The 22,821-nt window shown below is 40.0% G+C and overlaps 1 protein-coding gene across 3 annotated transcripts in view; it reads right to left on the minus strand.

The window, feature by feature from the left end:
* Window positions 1-22,821, minus strand: part of thoc2 (THO complex 2) — a 29,166-nt gene that overhangs the window by 5,407 nt on the left and 938 nt on the right. For 2 of the 3 annotated variants that reach the window (XR_004334688.1, XM_032533908.1), the window contains exons 2-32: window positions 18,909-18,964; window positions 18,073-18,164; window positions 17,927-17,978; window positions 17,705-17,775; window positions 17,242-17,363; window positions 17,013-17,146; window positions 16,288-16,448; window positions 15,974-16,066; window positions 15,601-15,756; window positions 14,193-14,365; window positions 13,807-14,002; window positions 13,676-13,714; window positions 13,432-13,562; window positions 12,385-12,486; window positions 10,201-10,285; window positions 9,524-9,617; window positions 8,351-8,431; window positions 8,135-8,231; window positions 6,659-6,776; window positions 6,379-6,558; window positions 6,071-6,235; window positions 5,303-5,578; window positions 4,909-5,050; window positions 4,588-4,745; window positions 3,970-4,098; window positions 3,737-3,868; window positions 3,433-3,617; window positions 2,555-2,727; window positions 2,359-2,461; window positions 1,828-2,213; window positions 1,344-1,402 (exon numbers count right to left, since the gene is read on the minus strand). Coding sequence is in view for 1 of the 3 variants with exons in the window: in XM_032533908.1 (XP_032389799.1) it covers window positions 1,344-1,402; window positions 1,828-2,213; window positions 2,359-2,461; window positions 2,555-2,727; window positions 3,433-3,617; window positions 3,737-3,868; window positions 3,970-4,098; window positions 4,588-4,745; window positions 4,909-5,050; window positions 5,303-5,578; window positions 6,071-6,235; window positions 6,379-6,558; window positions 6,659-6,776; window positions 8,135-8,231; window positions 8,351-8,431; window positions 9,524-9,617; window positions 10,201-10,285; window positions 12,385-12,486; window positions 13,432-13,562; window positions 13,676-13,714; window positions 13,807-14,002; window positions 14,193-14,365; window positions 15,601-15,756; window positions 15,974-16,066; window positions 16,288-16,448; window positions 17,013-17,146; window positions 17,242-17,363; window positions 17,705-17,775; window positions 17,927-17,978; window positions 18,073-18,164; window positions 18,909-18,964 (4,141 nt within the window). In the remaining 2 variants the exon portion in view is untranslated. Of the gene's footprint in view, window positions 1-336; window positions 1,403-1,827; window positions 2,214-2,358; window positions 2,462-2,554; window positions 2,728-3,432; window positions 3,618-3,736; window positions 3,869-3,969; window positions 4,099-4,587; window positions 4,746-4,908; window positions 5,051-5,302; window positions 5,579-6,070; window positions 6,236-6,378; window positions 6,559-6,658; window positions 6,777-8,134; window positions 8,232-8,350; window positions 8,432-9,523; window positions 9,618-10,200; window positions 10,286-12,384; window positions 12,487-13,431; window positions 13,563-13,675; window positions 13,715-13,806; window positions 14,003-14,192; window positions 14,366-15,600; window positions 15,757-15,973; window positions 16,067-16,287; window positions 16,449-17,012; window positions 17,147-17,241; window positions 17,364-17,704; window positions 17,776-17,926; window positions 17,979-18,072; window positions 18,165-18,908; window positions 18,965-22,821 lie in introns of all 3 variants that reach the window. The other variant, XR_004334689.1, reaches the window with a different exon arrangement.

A 22,821-nucleotide genomic window follows, 5' to 3' on the forward strand; every position in this document is an offset into this window, starting at 1 on the left:
CATACTTCTCCCTTGACCTCTGACCTTCAAGGACTAAGGCTTTGACAAGGTTATTACATAACGGTGAGTTCATAAGCTCAACATCTGGAATGTAAATACTTAAAATAGAAAACCCTGAGCATGTATGAAATAACTGCTCGTCATACGACTACAGACATGTCTGCAATATCAGGCTGCTTCAGATAAAAGCCCTACAGCTCAGCTGGTGTTCAATATATCTAAAGTGCAAGTGCTGTAAGTAATGTGTATGCCTGTGCCTGTGTGTGCAAGACAAATCACTCAATTCTTATGTGCTTGACTGCATCCCTACATAAGGTAACTGTTGCTGTCACTTACAGTTCAGGAACGGATAGGACACAGGGAGCCTATTTCTCTGGTGGAAGGGTAAAATAAAGACCTATCACAAGCTTCCAGGTTTGGGCAACGCTCCAGACGATTCCGGCTTCGCCCACTCTTTCCCTCACTCTCTCTCTTTGAAGGTGCAGGCTTACTTTCCTCTGGATTTTTGGCTGATTAAAAACTGTGACATTCACTTTCTCCGTTGATCTCGGTTGCTGGTGGCTTGCCAGGAGGTAGTACGACTGTTGATGCCGATGGCTGGTAGTTGCCGGGATGACGTCGTAGGGGCTGGCTGGTCTGACTGGACACGCACCGTGATGTGGAGGTGGCATGCAGGCCGTTTTAACAAACGGAGATAGAAGGGGGGGGGGGGCGATGGCTCAGCTGCAGCAGAGGCGCTCCTACAGCAGAGTGGTTTGCTGGACACCATCCGACTCAGACGTTGAGGGGAAAGTAAAATACTTTACATCACTTTAACCAGGATATCTTCTCAGCTTGCAAAAATGGGGAAAAAATCTTGGAACACCATTTCAAGTAGTAAAACACGGCTCTCGGTGTTCAAAAAAAAAAAAAAAAAAAAGGCATTGGAGAAGGCGCGAGCTCTTGATTTGGTAAGCCATTTTACTTCACGTAGATATTATTCTCAAAAAATCCTCAAGATATATAGAAATGCTTAAAAAAAAAAAACATTTCTTCCAAAGGCACACTGACTGCTTTCATTAATATAAAAATAGATAAATATTTCAATATGAAAATACTCAATATACACAATATTCTCTTGGCTAAGTCTTTGAGGGGTTTTCTCCCAATTCTGCAAAACATTATGCTGATGTCCATGGAATGATTTCCAACTCCCATGGATTTGGTTGGAATTTCCAGATGTCATGCCTGCATGTACGACAACACTCCTTGGTGATCTTCGGGGATGCTGGAATGTGCAACGGCAGGGAACACTCCGGCAGATAGAGAAGAAACTGGCACTGCCTTCCTCAAGCCATACTAACCTTAACAGACGAGGAGTGGGACGGAGAAGAGTGACTGTCGAGCTTTCGTCTTTTGTGATCTGTAAAGACAAGAAGAGGGAAATTTGGGTTTAATTGAGCTACACATTCAACCATCACCAAAAGCTTCCATTTATCCACTCATGACTGACAGACTGGTTGCAAGGTCCGAGAAAATTACTACTATATAATTCAATTTTATTTATAGTATCAATTCATAACAAGAGTTCTCTTGAGACCCTTTACAGACAGAGTAGGTCTAGACCACACTCCACAATTTACAAGGACCCACCAGTTCTAGTAATTTTATGTATTACATTAAATGTGTTAAAATAACAGATCAGCAGAATTTTAAATTCCTAATTACATCCATGTGATTCATTGTCGTAAAACAAAAAAATACAACAGTCCTAGGGGGTGAATACTTTTATAGACAGTGTATGTGGACTGACAGAGCAGTATAACAGAAAACCAGAAAGACTTGTACCCCTCTCTGATTCGGCTGACTCCGATCTGGGAACTGGTGACTTGAGGGACCCGGCCACAGCTCCTCTGTCTCCTTTCTCCTTGCTCTTGGACTCCTTGATGGCATCGCGCTCCCTGGACGGCTCCATGGGCTCCCCGTTGCCGGCTTTGGCCTTGTCGTCTTTGCTGCTCTTCTCCTCAGCCTTCACTTTCTCCCTGTCTGCCTTGGGGGTCTTGTCCTTACCCTCACGTGCCACCCGCTCCTCCTTCCCTGCTCTCTCGTCTCTCTGCTTCTCCCGACGGTTCTCCACCTTGGTCTCAGGAGTGCTGCCTGGTGTCTTTTCCTTTTTCTCTTTTTTCTCCTTCCCACTTTTTTCTTTGTCGTCTCGTTCTTTAATGGCTTTGGTGCTGCAAAGGGATGAATTGTTCATTTTTAAAATATTGTATTCAAAAATGTTTTACAACTTCACTAATCACAGAGTGAGTTTTGTTGCTTTTTTTTAATGCTTTGTTTGATATAACATTGCTTCATAGCAGCTCTTGAGATACCTACCTGTTAAGAGCACCGTTTCCATTGCTGGTGGTCACTTTGGCCGCTGCACTGTTGGCTTTGTTCACTGGCTTTGTGGTCCCTTGAGATTTATCCTTGCCCCGATCTGCATAATATAAAAAAAACAAGAACTGTATTAGCACAAGATTTATTAATATTACTGACACGCATATCAGCCTTGGTGTTTCCAATCACTCACCACCATCCTCTGTCCCCTCCTCTGTCTTGCATGTGCTGGTGGCAGGCTTGCCTGTGCTGCCGGGGCCGTTCTGTTGATTGGCAGGGGTGGAACTGCGTGCTGGCTGCTCCTTATGGTGAAACTCATTCTCAGGGACCATATGCACCTTCTGGCCTTTCAACCGACCTGAATAACTGTAAGACGCATAAAGGGTTTGCACAAGGCAGAGACAAAACCTCAAAAGGAACAAGTGTTACACATTGTACAAAACTTGCTTGAAAATATAAGTAATTGAGCCCAGCACAGCGTTTGCTTGAAATTACAAACCCCTGCATAATCTGTCTTTTGCATACTATAAATAAACACAGCCCTTGACACCACCAAGATAATAATTTGTCCCTGAATGTTTTCAGAAAGACATGTTGTGCTCTATGAAGCAGATGAGAAACAATGCATCTGGAATTGCAAAATACTGTTGCTTAAAGACTCAATATTGCATTAGGAATCAATGGACAAGATTATCCTTTTAACAGGCACTTGATTAACACTGAAAGACCGAATTATTGACAATGTAGAAAAACCATACTGCCTTTCATGTCCACTGTAGAGCAAAAATTATAACACACTCGCCATCTTGCAAACTGTTAAAATCTTCAGTAGATTATGTTAATATCACTATGTCAAAACAAAGCATCAAACAGCGTGTTACAGTTACCACTTTCCAATCCTTGGTGTCTGGTTACAGGTATTTACAGAGAAAAATAAAATCTAATTTAGGTAATGCATACTATTCTTTTTTTCTGGACTTTTCTGGATTCTATTTATGATTCATTTATTTCCATAATATATGTTAACTGTATGCTCCACAAAGAGTTGGACAGCACACAATGCTGTGTTACCCCATTGCTAAGGCATAGAGGTCTGGCCTCTTGTCCTTCTCCTCGAGGCAGATCTTGTGGACACGGCATTCCAGCGCTTGGCCCAGGTTTAGGACCTTAGGATAGCAGGGCAGGATCTTGGTGAGCACAATGAGAATATTCCGGATGTGGGTGTAATCTCCTGTCTCCAGGCAGTGAACCGAAGCCTGGATGGAGCAGAGACAAAGGACATAGTCAGAGACAAATACCTTCCACAGAGCTCTGACTGCCATTATCTAGACTTAATTTTCAAGAAGAAAAATAATGGTAAGGACAGATGGCTTACTTTAGTCAGCATGTAGTGCCATTTGTGCACCACATGCCTGAAGTTCTCATAATCCAGTTGATCTGCTTTGTTCCCGCCGTCAAAGCCTGTGGCTCTGAAGATGGTCAGGAATCCTGGGTAATTGACACACTCCTATGACCACACAAGAAGAGACAGATTAATTCCCAGCTTAATTTACATCAAAAAATCAACTATCAACGTAAAAAGCGTAGAGAACACATAGACATGGACACCTTCTCATAGATTGCGCGGTCGCTGTGCCAACGGGTCACTGTCTCTAGCATACAGGAGAGGAAGCGTCCGTAGCGGTGAGACTCATTCTCTGTACAGCTGGCCACAGTGTAAATGATGGCAGAGAACACCTGCAGAGCGACAAAATGACACAATTTGCTTAAATAACAAAGTATATTATTTGAAAAAGGAGTTGCATATGTAAAAGGTATGCATACATTTCGCCAAATCATGTGTCAAAGCTGTGATGCAAAAAATCTCAAAGATGTACTTATTTACGAGTCTGACAAAAAAAAAGGTCTTAGTAGGGCAGCAGTTAAAAAAAGACTTCCCATTCAGGCTTTAATTTGATGGTGCACTTGAGTGGTTGTTGAACCAATCAGTGGATTTTTGTCACTTACATTTATTCTTTAGTGTTATTTTAATGGAACTTTCTACTACTTCTGTTTTGCTGAGTGGGCTAAATTAGGGCCTTCAATATCCCATTTCATTAATCACATTATTAATGTTTAATCTTTTTCTTATAAATCAATTACTGTAGCTTTAAGAAGACTGCAGTGAAAATGTAGTTTAATTATTTAAAGTGTATGAGAGCCTGAGCATGTATATAAGTGTCTTACCCTGTCATAGCACAGGAGGGTGCAGAAGTTGGGTGTCTTCTGCTGGTGGACCAGCTCAACAAAACGGGCACAATACACAGCGTCGATGGAAGAGAAGATGCAGCGAGGGAACAGACAGAGCTGCAGGAACTTTGTTATTGTTTCGTTCTTTGTGGATTCTGTCAGTAAGCATTTAAAGTCATATTAGTAACAGAGACAGAATTAACATTTAGACATTAGATTCATCTCAAATGATTTAGTGATGCTTCTCTTAACAGAGAAGACACAGCATTGTGGAATGTACATGTAAGCTGCATCAATAGTGTAAATTGGGATACTTACTTGCTAACAACCAGTTGTCTTTCTCAAGTTTGAGACGGTGTAGAACCCTTTGGACGTGCTCCAGTTGCTTCTTCTCCTCCTCCTGCAGTTTTTCTTGGAGGGCAGTGCAGCGTTCCTTTTCCTTCTTTTTCTTATTCAAGGGCTACATTGGAAGGAAGAAATATTCAGAATGTGAAGACACAACACCAACAGCAACCTATAATTCTACTCTTTTACATCTTTTATACAATCAGTTTTGCACTCCTTTGCATTAGCTGCTTTTTGTAATCTAAATGTACAGGGACTGCTGCAATTACTGTAAGTCCCGCTGCACAAATACTTCAGTTTATTCTTAAATGTTCATGAGTGTAGGAAGCGTATGCTATTTAGCAACAGCTGTGGAGCAACTACTCACTATCTCCGGGTTCTCCTCAATGGCCTTGATCTGGACCTTGAGCTTGTTGACCTCACGCTCGTAGGCAGAATGTGGAACAGCCAGGTCATACATGGTGAGGGACCAGAAGGTGGCGTAGAACTGAGGGCGGAGATCGTCCCAGACCCTGGCTGGATGGAGGGACACTACAGCCTCATGCACTGGTGTCATCACCTGTTCACAGGCTGCCACATACTTGTGTACCTTCTGCTGCTGCCGGTTGCCTTTTTCTGTTTTCTTCAGCTCATCGTACTTAGACTGTGTGAAGAGAGCATAAAGTAAAAGCTCAATTTTCTCCAAATCAAAAAATTTGATTTGAAATATGTTCTTAGTGATACATTTATATAAAATGTAGAAATGTAGTTATAGAGAGGCTACAACTAAGTACTGACCTAGGAACATCATATTATGTGTAATACTTTTTAAATGTTTTTGCTCCACATAAGGGATCAGGTTTGAGATATTTGAAGGCAGTCTGTTAATAAGAAAACTATTACTTTCTTTTAAGTAGGAAAGTCAACGTTAAGCAAGTCCAACCATGGGCTTACATTTTTTTAAATGAGGAGGATAAGGGAAAAGGCAGAATGGTCTAAACATCATTAAAATTCAAAAATAAAAATCTTACTGGCATGACTTACATGGCAAAAATGAACACCTAATCACTGTACTTATTATACAGACAAGAATTTCTCTCAGTAACAGAAATGTGACTTGATGCATACGGGGGTTCTGACGCAATAGTCTACCCACCAAAATCTGATGGGCATACATTGGCCGAGACAGGAAGAAGGCAGCATCATGTGGAGTGTGGAACTGGTTACAAAGGATGTCAATGGAGGGAACCCGCTTGATGTAGTCCTCAGTGCTAAGGTTGGAGGCCAGAAAGCCACCAAACTGCAATAACGTGTCATGACACTGCAGGAATATGAAATAATATCATAGAAGAGAGAAAGAGATTCATCTTGTAGGAGCTGTGTAGAGTGTCAATTCAGGGACATACAACAGTTTACTGCAAAACAAAAAGAATCAATTACTTTATATTGGGGGAGGGCGCATACCTGGTCATAGAGGTGGCCAACAAGTTTAAGGTGTTTCTCTCCGCCCTCTAAGAAAACCACACCATTTCTTTGCTGGGCCATGAGTAAACACAGAGGCAAGGCCAATTCATGGTCCAGCAGTGCATCCTTCAAACGCTGTGATGACTTCTTAGTGTTCCTGATCTGACCGAAGTAGCCACCCTGTTGACAAGGTCACATCCATAATGAAAATTGTCTGACCTGAGGTGAGCAATGCTCAAGAGACTGCACCAGGGAATCTTGTGTACTTTAGTCTATATACCTCAGCTTTGAGTTGCTCCCCTCCGGTCATGGCCTCTAACTGCTCAGAAGTCATCTCATCTGTGATCTCAATGCCAGCCATTTTCTGCACCACCTCTTTCAGGATCAACAGGTCAAAACTGCCGGGAGAGGAGGGACGTATAAAGAATAGCACATTTAGACACATAAGAAGACGCATAAGGAGTGAAGCAATCGTTGAGCATGGAAAAAAATGCCTTATGCTCTTATGCAGAATGTCCAACATCTCCTTAAAATCATTTTAAAATGTTTTATTATCAAGGTGTTTGTAGTCCCTAATGATATTCAAGGCAATGTGAATAATGTGACTGTGTGTCAAACCCAACGACTACTGTATTAAAAGGTCCAATATGTAATATATTTACTGTAATAAATCCAAAAATGACCCCAATGCGACATCAGGTATTAAGGAAACATGCTAAGTTGAAATACTATCTTTTCTGATAGCAATGCTTATGTGAGTATTTTCTCCTTTTGAAATTTCTGTTCCGTGACAGAATTTTTGTTTGTGTTTTGGTCTGTGTGTTTTTATAAACTACCCAGTTTGACAGCCAGGTCGTGTTGCCAGATATACCTGTAAAAGCGTAAACCCAGCGTGCTACAGCTGTAACGTTAGTACAGCCATGAAAGCAGCAAACAAACGAACAACGGAGATAGATTCTACCAGACAAAAAAACCCCTGCATTTTTCAAACAATTGCATGACCAGAGACGTAACAAACCCGGGTAAATACTGGAGATGTATTTGAAAGATAAAGACAGCTGGAGGCCAAGAGGATGTTGAGTTGGCTAATTTCCTCCCGAACAGGTAAGCATTGGCTTCAGGCTAATTTATCACAGCTACTAGGTACGGGCATTTTATGTCATTTCAACATTTGTGTACTCACATTGAATTATATAGCTAGAGTACTTGAGTTGGTTACTCGCAAAAACAATTGAGACACAGCCAGTAAAGTGATCCCAACTGGTCCTGGCTGACATGCTAACCCTTCTAACTGCTAACGTTACCAGAGGACCAGGCGAGCGGGCCACGGCTCTTTACAACGTGTAGCCTGTTCAGCAGTCCGTAGCCAACAACTGAGAGTTATTTTAAGCCAAGACAGGGGGGCTATAAATTGGGATGAGAGGACCGTGAGTTTGCAGTGTGTTTAGCGATTGTTGCTGTAATTCTAAGCCAATAAAGTGGGAATTTTAAGGTCAGGTGGAAAAGGACGACAAGGCAGTGGTATTTTTAGCGGTTCCTATCGTTATTCTAAGTCGAGGAAGTGTTTCTATCTGGCGTGTGGAGAGGCGGCGAGGTTGTGGGGTTTTTAGCGGTTCCTACTGTAATTCTAAACCAAAAAAGTGTGTCTGTCAGTGGTTACAGAGCTTTGCAGTGATAACAAGGCCCCACTGATGCTCGGACTCATCATATCCTGTTATCCAGTCATCCTGTTTGTCATCCATTTGGAGCTGCTTACCTCTTTCCTGCTTTTAGCTGATTGGTGACATATTGAAGAAGGCCAGCCAACTCAATTGGGTATTTTCTGAACACGGCTCCACACAGGCTTGCCAGGCCTTGGTTGACAAGATGAACAGGTGTACGTTAGATACTCATTAGAACATCAAACAGTTTCTCTCCTTTTGCATGCAAATTAATGTTGTGACTGCTGTCTAGTAACTGTGAAGCCACATACTCTGAAGCCATGAGGAAATGGTGGTGTCATCGTGTTTCATCTTCTCCTTCTCAGGATTTGCCAGAGCCTCAATGATGCAATCTGAAGACAAAGTTAAGTGAAACCGCATACAAAAATGTAAAGAAGCGTCCTCTACACTCACACCCCTTTCTTTCCAACAACCCACTCATACACGTGTTATTAGTAGGGATGCAACAATTAATCGACAGAACATTGGTATCGGCAAACCTTGGTATTGGACAATATTCGGCAAAGATGGCACTCCACGATGGCAGTGGCCAATGTTTATGTGTTACTGTTTTTAGGTCAGACTTGGGCAACAGTCCAATAGCATATGCTGCTACTGCAGCTGCTGATTTGGAGAAGAAGCCACTAACTTGACACGACTAGAAGAGCAAAGATTAATCATTAATTGCCAACTTTTCATATAATTGCCAACTATTAATAAATAGATAAAACAAATTCTCTGATTCCAGCTCTCTTCATGTAAATATTTTCTAGTTTCTTCACTCTTCTATGCCAATAAACTGAATATCTTTGCATCGTAGACAAAATGTTGAGGGCGTCATGTTGGGCTTTGGAAAACACCGATTGACATATAAAACAATTTTCTAACATTTTATAAACCATTTTATAACAACTAATCGATTGAGAAAATAGTCAACAGATTAATCAAGGATGAAAATAATCGTTTCTGCACGCGGTTTGTTTACAGTAAATGAAAATGTTATTTTGCTGATGACTGTCTCCTCAATATGATAAATATATTTAAACTACAAGGATAATATATTAATACTTTAATGCTTTTGTAATTGCATTCACATGCAATTTATGTTTAACAAAATTTTGTTTTTGGGCTATGTAGTGTAAAGACTGAAATAAATTGTCACTGAGCAGGTAACGTTAGTTGTATAGCAGGCTAAAGGGGTTTTTGAAGGGGTTATTTTTAATGGGAAAAGACATATTGAGGGTTGCTTAAGACAGGTCAATTATTTTTTATAATGAATATTTTTGTTCTTTCCATTTCCTTGTCACAAAAGGAACAACAACAACAACAAAACATTGGTATCGGCTAAATTGCCATTTTAAACATCAGTATCGGTCCAAAATGTCTCCGTTCAGTGCATCCCTAGTTGTCAGCTGACTGAATAAACAGGAAACGGTGTAGGATACAGGCCAAGACATCATAGTTGAGGGATGTGAGGTATTTCAAGGAGTCCACCACTGGAACGATTAGGTTGTCGTACCACTGGATCTGAGACAGCATCTGATGTACAACAATACAGAGGAGGGGTTAAACATCAGTAAGTACACATTATAGCTGACCTGATCCTTGTGGTATGTGTGCATCCACATTTCAATATCTACAGATCAAGTAAGTAAAAGTGCCCACTACTCAACATGGAACATCCTCCTACTACTACTTCATGTGCAAATATTTTTGACAATAAACAATGTTCATTTGCATCTTCCTTATTGTAACTGCATCATAGAGAGCTAGAAAATATTATTTTTAAATGTAAGTATGTAAGGATATTTCATAGCACCGTACTTTGTAATTGTTTTTGTTAGTGCAGCAGAAATACAGTGCTAATCTATCAGTTTTTACAAAGTAGCTTTTACATTCGATTCATGAATGCATGATAACTAAGTAAAAGCAATTCTCAGATTAGATGCTATAATGCGCCCTCCCATGCCCTCGCAATATATATAATTGATATATGATGTAGAACAATGTTTGTTTTATACTGCTATACTAACATTTTTAATGAATTTATCTCTGGAGTTTGTTGACATCATTGAAAATAGGACTTAAGTAGAATAAAACAATTCCAGCCAAATACACTTACATAATCAAAGAGGATGGTGGGATTGCTATGGCTCAGTTTTCCAATCTGCCTTCCAGATTGTTTCACATTCTCTTTGGTCAACCGCCTAGGGAAAGAAAAAGAAAAAAAAGACAGCAGGTTAAAAGCAAGACAATGCAAAGAGTGCTGCAGATAAAGACTGTCACTTCTGTAAGATTCATAGCAATTTCAAACTGCTCTTTTGGTTGTTAGTGTAAGATAAAAGGAGTGTCATTGAATTATTTGATTGAAGAATTATTACTTGACCAGCTCCAAAAAGATTCCATTTTTAATTCGTGTGCTGTCCGTTTTAAAACGGTCCTTTCAATACAGCTCAGTTTGAGACGGCTGGTAAAACAACAAAACATTAACAAATCTCAGTATCTTTGCGTTATTAGTAAGTTTCAGTATCTGAAGCCTCCACCATTTGAAGTGACTTTTCACAGATGAGGGGGAGGTTATGTGTGAACATAGAGCAGTATATTTCAAAAGCAAAAGAGTGAAAGACAGAAATGTCACAGAAATGTACTTGGCAACTGACAAACTGCATAGAAACTGAATTTGAATGAATGGGAAGGGCTTCCCAAGGTTTACTTTATCTTTTCCAAGTAAAAGCAACAGTCTGCTGAACAGAACCGGACTGAATTAGGTGGAGAATTGATTCGCTACAGAGTTTAAATAATTACATACACAATGAGAAGCATGCAGCCTACAAAGACAAAAGTACTGACCAGGGGCCTCATGTATAAATGTCGCACTTTGTGATGTATAAAAAAATAAATAACTTGACTTAAGAATGTGCGGGCCGTCCGCAAACTCAAATTCTTGGCTCTGTAACATGGCCAAATCTAACTGAAAAGTGCCAAAAATCAACAAACTTTACAAAATAACGTTTCCACTTCACTTACTGGCATTTGTCTGTGACGTTGTCGATGGAAAAAACATAATTATATCCGCTAACATTCCATAAAGGTTTTGTTATTTATGTTGATAATGTTAAAAATCTTTCACACACTAATAATTCAGTTTGCAGGCTATTTAACCTCTGTTAAATATAAGGTGAAAAACCCATCTAGGATTTATTTTCAGTCATCCTCCGTATTTCCCATGGATGAACTATCCTACTCACTGTGCAACAAAAAGATCAGCACAGAAAAATGCAATAGCGTCAGTGAGTCTGTAATTGCGGAGGCTCAGACATCCATGGTGTACAGGAGGCAGAACACACAAGTCCATCTCCCCAGGAGCAGACCCTGATTGATACCGTGGATGATTTGTAGGCTGTAAATGAACAAGGTGTACCCGGTCCACCAAACACAGGGCCGTCTTGGCTGTCTGGATTCTGCACACATCTGTGTTACTGTAGTCTTATTTACTATTTCTGTGTTACTGTAGTCCTATTTACTATTTCATCCATGCGTGGTGCACTGGATCCGTGCTCACTGTCACCCGACGTGGAGATGCTGGCCTTGCTAACCTCTCCTCCTCTGAGTCGGATCTTCCACGCGTTGCACCCAGTTTCACTGAGCCTACTAACACTCAGAAAATAAATGGCATCACATCAGTGAGGTCAAACTGCTTATTGTGCGTTATTTGGACTGACACTGAGATGCAAGTTGTTCTGTATCTGGTGTGGCACTGCAACTATTGGCTTGATTTGCACTTCGACATTTTTTTTTAACATTTCTGCCATGGGTTGGTGCATTCACTGCCCGGTCAGTTATATTTATCCGAGGTGACAAACGTCCAGACAGAACTTTTTTTTTCTTCTCTCGCCTCCACCTCGGCACCTCCAACGTCACAAGACGTTTTTTTTTTTTGTCATCAGCGGGATAGCCCGTAGCGATTGGACAAAGAATGACAATGACCATTTCCATATAAATTTACGGGATGAGGCAAGGCGGGGTTGGTGGCTCGTTCATGTGTGCTCAATTTCTTGTTGATTGTGACGTAGAAAGGAAGGGGTGCAGGACCTGGCGTACGCCCAGTTTTATACATATGAATATTTCTGTGCGTAGGTACATTCAACTTTTGGCCGTACGCCATCTTCTGGTTTGAAAGCTACGCAATCTTTTATGGATGAGTTCCCGGGTGTTTGGAACGGAGACACGGTAAAAGTCAACCAAAGCTACAGAAAGACAGATGGTTGCACAGTAAAAGAACACTGGGATCTGCAAAATGACTTACTTCATTATGTATTTGGCCCTTTCCACAGTCTGAGCTTTGACTTTAACCAACAGTGGATGGCTGGTATATGTCTCATTCTTCCACTGTCCATATAACCGGTACCTGAGGGAGCATCGATAGAAAAAGCATAATTTACAGTTTAGCTATGCAACATTCAAAAACAAAAAAACAAACATGTCAGCTTGCAATTCAAAGCAGTCCCGGAATAGTAAATTAGCCAACTCCTGTCTAGCATTATGCTAAACAGCTGTTATGTGTGTTTGACTATTTTCCAGATAACAAAAGGGTTCATTTCTACCTCATTTGTAGCCAGCAATTCAGCATATTAAAAAAGAACTCCTCTTTAACATTTTACTTTCTCTTGAAAATCAGATCAAGTAATTTGCTGTGTGTCATATTTGGAGCAAACAATGTCAAGGGATATTTAAAACGGTCCTTAAGCTGCATCAAGAAATTCAGCACAAAGAGCAACCCACTGTACAATACACCAACACAGAAAAGCATAAATTGACTGCACTACTTGTCCAGTTGCACTTCATATCAAATCCTTCTTTAGATAGTGTCGGCAGAGTTTGCTGTACAACAAAGTGAAATAATCTACAATGTGTTGAGATGTTCAGTAACTAAAGAAGTTGCATTATTAACTGTGACAAGACAGACAACTCAAGTACAACAAAACCTTTGAGAGTGTCATTGTTCATGTGCCTAAGTATTAAACAAAGAGAAAATAGAATTCTGGCTCTATTCAGGAGCAGAAAAAATTGTTTGCTAAATAACAGAAAAAAACCCTTTTGGGCATATTAGGTCTTTATATCTGACAGGACAGCTTTAGACAAGAAAGGGGAGAGATAGAGAGAAGGGGAATGACATGCAGCAAAGGGACTCAGATTAGAACTGAAACCGCGGCCACTGAGTCAGGGACTGAACCCCTGTTTATGGGCATTCGCTCTACCAGGTGAGCTACCCAGGCGCCCTTTAACAGCTCAATTTAACAGAGTCACATGTAGTGAGAGCAGGTGTGTGTGTGTGTGTGTGTGTGTGTCTCACCTGTGCTGGTAGGGAAAGAGTTTAAAGAGACCCCACAGTTCCTCGGACATGCAAGCATTACACTCCATCAGAGAAAGAGAAGGGAGTAGGACCTGATCTGCAATACTCAGGAAACAACTCAATAACGTTTCCTGTGAAGAACATACATTTAACATTAATAAGGTCCTCTTGGTAACATATACCATATCCATTTAATCAAAACAACTTTTGAATATAAATATACTGTGCATTTCTTAGTTATTACCATTTTGTCTTTGACATCAGGTCTGCCATCACTTTGATACTGAGAATCAAGGGACACCAAATATAAGTTAAAAAAAAGAAAGATTCAGACTGTAACGCAGTTGTAGTAATGTAGCGGGGACAGATTTGTACCTCTTTCATGAAGGACTTGCCCAGACGCACAATCTTGGCGAAGAGGATAGGGTCATGAGAGAGGTGAGGACCTAGGTAGCAGATCATGCTGAATGTGTCCCTGCGTAGGTCTTCAAAGTTCTCTGCAGGCCGAGGGGCTCGCTTGCTCCTCAATGGATGCATCACACATCCCCTTGCCCCTTTCGGAAGGCCAGCCCTGTGAAGAACAGAACAGTGTGTCACAGCCTGTGTTTTTTCGGCTTGTTATTTATTATTATTTACCTTCTATGCATGAAATATTTGCATTGGTGGAAGTTAAAGTAGTTAGTTCAAGCTGTGTAACAACAGGTAATTGTACATGTTTTTTGGTATGACTACACATCGTTGGCAAGTGAAGAAATCAGCACCTTCTGTAAAGAGGTTCCACAGTCAGGTGCACAAGCTGGCAGAGTGCCAGCGCAATGGCCTTGTGAGAAGTAGCATAGAAGGACGGCATCTGGTCCATAATACTTTGGGCGTTGTGCCAGTCTCCAATTCTAAGCAGCGCTTCCAACAGCCCAAGCTTCTGGTTATCAGGTGGCTGAGGGGACAGTAAAGAGCAGTAACTGAGTGTCTTGGTATTATTAAATATGCCAAAGTTCAGTAACACTCAATAAGGCAGTTAGAGCAGAGCCGAGACAAAAACTCAGCACAGCTGCGGTCACAATCCAAAGTGATGGATTTAAAAAAAAATCATCTATCTATCTATCTATCTATCTATCTATCTATCTATCTATCTATCTATCTAACTAACATGTTTTAAAGACTGACAACAAGATATATTTTCTAAGGTAAATAATATTGTAGTATCTGAGACAATTTTGACAGAAAATGTGGATGTTACTATTAGGGCAGGGATGGTTACAGCGTTCACATGCCTTAGCCTAGAAACTAGCTGAGCTTCCTTCTGCTTATAACTTAATCCCGACAAAACCCCACAGTTGAATTTCAGCATGCATGCACGTTTTGTAGCCTAAACAGAGCATCTTATATTGGTTATATTAGAGGGAGCAACAAGTTAGCAGACTGCCAAGTCGCCGTCTCTGCTAAGACCACTGTGCTGCGAAGCGTCTGCCCTCGGAATTGTTGGCACACACATTTCTTTTTCTTTTCTAAACCGTCTGTGGAATAGATCAACGGAGAGGAGAGAGAGCAGAGTGCCCGTAAATGACCGCAAAACACAGCTAAGACTCTCACATCGAGCTGAAATGGAAACACTGTGCTGCAATCTTTTTATACAGTCTTTTTTTGATTCTTTAAGCCAATGTTTTTTTCGGGGGTAACGTCATTCACTTTACCAGCAGTATTGACAACAGATAAAGGCACTGTGTCTTGAGAATCCTCTAGCTTGTTGTTCTATTGTTCACTTTTAACTCACTTCACAACACTTGATCAACATAGCTATTTTTTTCCCCCTCTCCTTTAAAGGGTTGCGGTATACAGCGCTACTGCAGGAATTTCTTGCTTTTCAACCATGGTAAGAAAAAATCCATACCGCCCCAGTCCTAGTTACTATTCACATGCTCGTCATTTGATTAGAAGTTGGTTACTGTAGGTGTAATTTCCCAGCTTACTAAACCTTAAATGTTCAGACAATTGGATGTAAATTTTTCATTTAAATATGATTCTGTGTCAAAAACGTACATAGTTCCCCTTCAGGTTAACTTGACTTCTGGTGATGCAGAAATGGCTTTAAAAAGTGAATCATTTCACTCTCGAACATCCATTCAGACTGAAAGCATTCCTACAGAACAGGCTTATATTTACAAATAATACCTTCTCATTCTTCTCCTCCTCCTTTTCTTTCTCCTTGTCTTTGTCTTCACTTTTCTCTGAGGGCAACACAACCATGACCAACTTGCGAGCGATCTGCTTGGCCTCTGAGATATCTCGTTTGTGTTCCTCTATAATGGTGGCATCTACTGGCATAAGCTGGAATGACAGAGAGGCAACTAAAGAGCTGAGTTTTCAGTCTCGGACGATGATGATGTAGGTGACAAAACATTACGTTTTAAATATACTTCATAGGATTACAGCTTTAGGTTTACAAAACTCATATTCCAAAATTCTGACCGACATTTGTAAGTTAATTGGGAATCTCTTAACTAATGAGACATGTAGCTGTATTTGAGTGGTTTCTTTCCCTTACATGTACGTAGAGATCTTCCAGCTCAATCAGGTTATGGTGAAGCAGAGCAGCAGCAATGTGGTAAAGAGACTTGGGAGTTTCCTCATTTGGCTCCTGAATAAATACACAAAAAAATAATTATCATCAAAATGAAATATGACTCATGTTATAATTATCGTTTGGGACTCTTTTATGCCATTTAAGATATGATGCAATGGGCTTGGTAAAAAGCTCTTAAAATCACAATATAAAATTATAAGGATTCATTTTAAAATATACATGCACACACATTCCAGCTTTCAGTACCATTGATTGCTCATTTTTCCAATTCTCACCTGGTAGAATTTGAACTTAAAGCCCAGGATGTGGCAGAGGGTGAGTGGCTCACACATGTAGGACTTGATGAGAGACAGAAAGAACTCATCTTGGTCAGATCGACTCTCGTACACCTCCAGGATGATGTCCAAAACACGATTAGGGTCCAAGTTGAAACATCCTGCAGGCAGAAGAAATAGGAGGACTAAGCAGGCAATTGGGAAAAAACTGATCAGTCAGCAAACAGTAGACATTGTAGTAGATACATACATCTATACAGAAGATTATATAGAAAATATAATTTGAGGCTAGAATATAGAAAAGAACTTGTCCACATGAAGTAAGGTTTTAATTAATGGAAACAGGTTATTCCAAAGCCTGTGCTGTGCTAGCTTCAAGTCTGGGCGAGGCCACTGGCATTCCTTGGTGTTATGAGACTGGCAGGTAGTATATGGGGACATACTTTCTGCCCTATATTAGGTACCTGGCCATGCAAAGCCCTGTATAAATAGCAGCATAACAGAGTAGGTTGGGGGGGGGGGCGTGTCATATTAGATGTGACAGTGATACAATCCCCTTTTGTGAATTCTCCAAAACATCTATTCCATTATTGTCAATTTACAAAAAAATATGGCAAGCACATTCAACAAGACTGTAGATGACTGTAGGATTTGCAAGACTGTAGCTAAAGACATAGTAGCACCACATTCAATGCCATAACCCTGAAAAAGACTTTGTTAGGTACCTATGAGGGACTTGATGCTCTCCAGGACTAGGTGGCTGGTGATGTTGCCTGAGAGTTCTTGGCCAAGCTCAGTGATAAGTTTGGCATAGCCCTCATTCTCTTCCCTTAGCAAGTTAAACTTCTGCTGCTTGTAACTGAGAAGAAATACAGAAATAAGATTACAAAAATCAAATGCACCTTTTCTATTTATGTATGATTACATCTCTTCTAAACTGTGCACTCTACTTACAATAATTTAGTCTTGATTTTTACAATCTTCTGATTGAACTGATGGGCTTGTTTTATAAGTCCAAGAGATTCAAGGGTTTCTGGATCCAGCCTCTCTTTCAGGATGGCCTCAGGAACAAAAAACTGAAATAAAAAAAATTGTCAATTAATATGTTTTAGCCGTTTATTACAGACCTGGGTATCAAAATCAGTAATGGAACTATGACACCAATAGATAGTGTTATAAACTTCTAAAATTCTATATACTAACTGCATACACTATCTACCACACAATCAGGAAATAACAATTTTTGAGAACATAACTGTGCTGCAACAGTGACAATTAAGTGACACTAGGTCATACAAGCTTTGTTTTTTTTAAAGATACAAAATTGCTTTCTTCAGGTAGCCTTTGTATTCTATTCAAAGTGCATTTAGTGTCTGTCGTGTAAAATCATTTGATGTTACAGAAATAGCAGTCTTACCAAACATGCCCCCACCAGTTGTGTGTAATGTTCACGTTTGTTTTTTTCTTCCAGTGCACCAGTCTCTAAATCTGTGAAAAATATTTAAAAAAAAATAAAAAAATCATGTCAAGTTTACTAAAAAATAAAAGCTTTTATAACACTGCATTCCATATTTGAATTACTTAATGCAGTAATTCAGATACTAACACTTAATGTTTAAAATAAAACATAAAAATGTACCTAGTATACTGAAAACATCTGCTAAAATTGATGGCATGTCATCTCGGAGTTCCTAAAAGAAGAGAAAGTTACATATACATACACACAGCATAGACACGTATGTCTTTAATATTGTTTTAACCCTCAAACAAAAAAAGCACTTGTACCATCATGTCCCCAAGGACGCTGGCGACAAGATCCAACTTCAGGTTCCCATGTACAACTTGCCAGCAGAGCTCGTATAAGGCAGCCTGTATGTCTGGAGGGGTAAACAGACAAGACACAGTTCATCTTGAACTGAATTGACAGAACTGAAAAAAACAGACTCTTTGTTGTTAAATGTGAAAACAACACAGAAGTGGATAGGTGTGTGTTAGCAAACAATAGGACGCTGCAACTTTTCTCTTTTCCTCTTTGCGTGTCTAGCCAAAAATTCTGAATGGCATTGAGGCACTGTACTTTATCAGACAGGCAGTAGGGAGCAGATGTGCATGAGGGCTAGGACCATGACTAGACTAACTACTACTACTACTACTACTACTACTACTACAAACTAATGCAATGTCAAGCAGCATCCTTTTCACGTACGTCTGTGTTTTGATCATTTACCCAAATTATTTCAGTTTTAATTCACACTTCAGTTTACTGTTGTGCAACAACAAAGAAATTGTGAGTTTCAGCAACTTATTACACTGACGCAAACACACTGGGATGGGACTGGGCTATCTGCAAATCACAGCATGACAAAAACTGTCATATGAAAAAGGTATCGGAAGCTAAAACTTCCAGGAAAAAACAGCCAGTTACCAGATCATTTTGTTCTAAGTTCAGCACATAATTTCAAAAATATTTCCTTTTCTTTTGTAACCGATTGGTACCAACTACCACAATTCCCATGATGGCTGTGTGTCTGTGTGTACAACAGGGAAGTTTAAATATACTGATAGGCAACCAAGAAACAAGTCTATAAGAGAATTGAGGTCATTCTAATTTTTCAACTTACCTCTAACATCACTTCCATGATCTGTTTTTTCTGTGAGATCTTTGCAGAGTTGTACACTATGAAATAAAGAGACAAAATTCTGGTCAGTTAGTGTACTTCAATATGACAATCCATAGCCTTTAAAATTGTCTATATTTAATACAGTGACTCTAACATTACTTAATACAGCTTGGTAATTCATTCACAAAAAAACAATTCAAGGGCAGTGGCTTCATTGGTTACAATTACCTGCGCACCAATATTCTTGTAACTGGGTCATTTAACACTATGCCAACACACCGCCCTACCTACAATATCCCAGATAAAATTAGACATTTGGAGGGGAAACCTTTGATGTACTACAACTCTCAGTCCAATCTGGATGCATCCAAGCTGACAAAACCAAAGTTGACAACTCAACTAGAACTAGCGCTGACAAAGGCAGACTGATCTGATACTTTGTGCCGCCTCAATGTTTTTAATTTAAGATGCTAGAAGCACAGCGAGAAGTACTGTACAAGAAATGGTCAGTCAAAGAATCTCAGCGGTGCCAAAGTGACAGCGGTGTGTCAGGGCCTTGAGGTCAAATACAGCTTGGCTGATATTCATGTGAGGCTGACAGACCATTTTTATTCTTCAAAATAGGTACAGCACTGAATTAGGGTTGGGTGGTTGGGGTTAGGCTGGTTGTTTGCCCAACCCTACACTGACACAATTTTACACGCCAGTCTCTCTTATCAGTAAATTCTATGGCACAAAATTGTACCAGATACATACGGATCCAAATGACATGTTAGACGGCTTGTGAAGAAAACCCGTTTGACCTGAAAAATGGTTATGTAATAAAAATGTGACACCTTGATTATTAGCGCACGGAAATTGCCCTTTCACTTGCTGCCCCCCACGATGTTACTGCACATCCTTGAAGAGACAGGGAGTCTGTAGAGCTTGCTAGCACGGGACCTTTAACCATGATCACCTAACTTGAGGATTTACCACTGTGCTGCTCAAACAGAGACACACTATAAATCAAGTATTTAGCAGTTCTGGGAGAAGGGAAATAAGTATTTATTTGAAAGAACATTAATTTAGCCCTTTATGTAGATACTGAATGGACTTCTCAAGTCCGCCCAGCAAATGAGATTGAGTTCAATCTAAAATGTTTTACGGTCTGCTGATTTGGCACTGTGACTTGACTCAAAAGTTGCTAATTTTTTGCAATTATTTGAAACAAGATTCTGTAAGAGCTACCAGTTAAGGTAGTTTTAAGTACGCAACTAAGAATGGAATAGTTTGAGTTGGTGCATTTCACTGCAGACCTTATTTAAATATGCAGGGCAATTGTAGTTAGCCCTGTGGATGAGCTTATTGTGTTTTTCGTAAGTTATAGCTGCGCTAAAATTAGTGAAAATCTTCACACAAGGTTTTTTCTAATAGAATAATAGCAAGCTAACAAACCCATTCTGGCCAAGGTTTGGATTTTTCAGATGGTTTTAGGGTGAACTTGTATGGTGCAGGGCTCCAGACTAACTTTTTAATTTAGATGAAGCACAACATTTAGGTGCTTCACTTTAAGCAAAATGGGTTCAATTAGCATGTTGACCAGTCTCCTTCTCCTCAAGATCCGTCTGTACACAATCACACACTCCTTCGTGGAAACGTCTGTGTCACCGTCAATCATAAATGACATGTATGTGAAACTTGTTTCTTTTTTTTATGTGTTGGCTATTACCCCAATAAATTGGCCACATGCAACGTCATTGATGTGTGCTGGGTTCACGTCTAATCCATTTTTCTTCATCAGAATAATTTCCAATCTAAATTTAGTGAACGGCAGCTCTTCTGCGGTGTTGTAGGCAACGTTAAATTTTATAATCAATCATCTCTGTTCTGAGGACCTGTTAGCTGAAACGTAGCCTGGAGAGGGGCCACTTTAGTCCCACACTTATCGTGGCATGAAGTGTTTTTTAAATATCGTGCTTTGTCTAACCAGTCTTTACAAAATGTATGCCCGTATGTTTATCCCTTTTAATTTTGAGTCGCTTAGGCTCTGTAGGCTATACCTCAATCTAAGAGGAAGGACCAGGACTTGGCATCTTATCAGGGACTGGAGAGACTGGTGGCTAAAGCAGCTCCATGTCTGGGCTGTTGTTGGAGAATTGACCAGGGAGAGTGTTGGGGTGGGGACAGGCCTGCTTTCCTTAAAGAATAAACTCTATGGGTCTATTTAATTTCATTGTTTGTAGTTTGTTTCTTGCGTTTATTTTGCTGATGCCGTTGTCACTCCCCAATGGAAGTCGAGTGCAGATTTGAGTCACGCATGCGTGACTTTGCTTAGCTACAAGCTAGCAGTCAAACAACAAAGGCTGTAACTTGAATGGCGTTTTGAGCTAACGTTAACAATCAAACAACCATAGATAGCTACGTTTCTGAAATGATTCCCATCGTCTTTTTATTTTTTATAGTTATTTTTATTGTTTGTAATGAGAAAAGTTTATTATTTCATGGATTTAACAAATTTCAGTATGACATGTTATGCTGTAAAACGTTTAACTCTGAGCATAAGCGACTCAACTCTGCACTCGACTTACATAGGGGAGTGACAGCCATAACTGATTCTCTGGTGCTCAGGTCGCAATTTCAATCACACAGGACTGAGCAGTGTAGGCCTACAGGAATATCTGGACCACAACCAATCAGAGGCAAAGACCCACCCCATCTCTGTCTCTGACTGGTTTAGACCACGATATGACCCAACCATAAGTGTGAGTTCCATCAAAAGGAGAACATAGGTATATGTAAGGAGATAACATAGACACATGCTAATTATTGCTAACTAACATGCTAGTTAACATTAGTAAGTAAACCTAAACAGCTAATGGAAGTCCAAACTTTCTGCGTGCTTCTCCTGACAATACGGTGATTTGTCGACTATGCGATGGTAAGTTGCGTAGTTATGACGCAATCGTTAGCCTATTCTTACAAAAACGTCTGCTACAGAACCATAACGTGAGATATAAGGTAAAGGAGCTTTTAATACATTTTTGTGTTTCTTTAGAAATGAACAATGGACAAATAGTCTCGAAACGCTTCAGATGTTAAGTTATTCACTGTCAAAGTGGCGCCAAAATAAATGGCAGTCAATGGAATGCTATTGGCTTCGTAGCATTAAAACAGAGCCATGGGAGAGGCTTGCCCCCTTGGTTAGGTGCACTGGGGCCACCTAGGGAACATTTTAGTCGCACCCATGCAAATTTTGGTCGCACTCTAGAACCCTGTAGTGCTGCCTAAGGTCAGGTTGGCGGATTTGATGCTGTGCCAGTAAAGTTGATGCCCGCTATCCAGAAATTGTCAGTTAGCAACAAGCGCATTTAATTTTATTTCCAAAATGTAACGTGTAGCTATACCACTGTCAATTAGTTAATAACTGATGGGTTAACTTTACGTTAGTCTATATCCTCGACCTCCCACTTCCGGGATTGCCGCCAGAAATTCTGCTGTATGTCCATAGACTGTATGTGTATGTCCTTATTTTAATGTACAGTATATAATTTGCATCATGTCCTGCCTAATGCACAGCTCTAGAGAGAAAGGGAGAAAGGTCTATGGTGTTTAAATTGAGTTTTACATTATATAGGATATTATTTTATTAGTTTATTTTGTAAAGTGTAGGTTGTAGTTTAAAATAAGTTTATGTTGAAATGTATACCTATACAAGTAATTATGTCTCCCTATCGTATTGTTTGCCCTCTTATGGACATAATGCATAAAAATAGATTTTTGAATGTATTCAAACCTATTGTTTTTTTTAGAAGGAATATTCAAACGTCGTTTTTGGCCAATTTTGACAGCCCTTTTCTGCTCGATCTTACTGTAGTCTTCTCACCCAAAATGTATGTATGTATCAGAAGAACTTTTATTGAACATCATGAAA

This window comes from Etheostoma spectabile, chromosome 13 (genome assembly GCF_008692095.1).
Source record: "Etheostoma spectabile isolate EspeVRDwgs_2016 chromosome 13, UIUC_Espe_1.0, whole genome shotgun sequence".
In the NCBI taxonomy this organism is placed as follows: domain Eukaryota; kingdom Metazoa; phylum Chordata; class Actinopteri; order Perciformes; family Percidae; genus Etheostoma; species Etheostoma spectabile.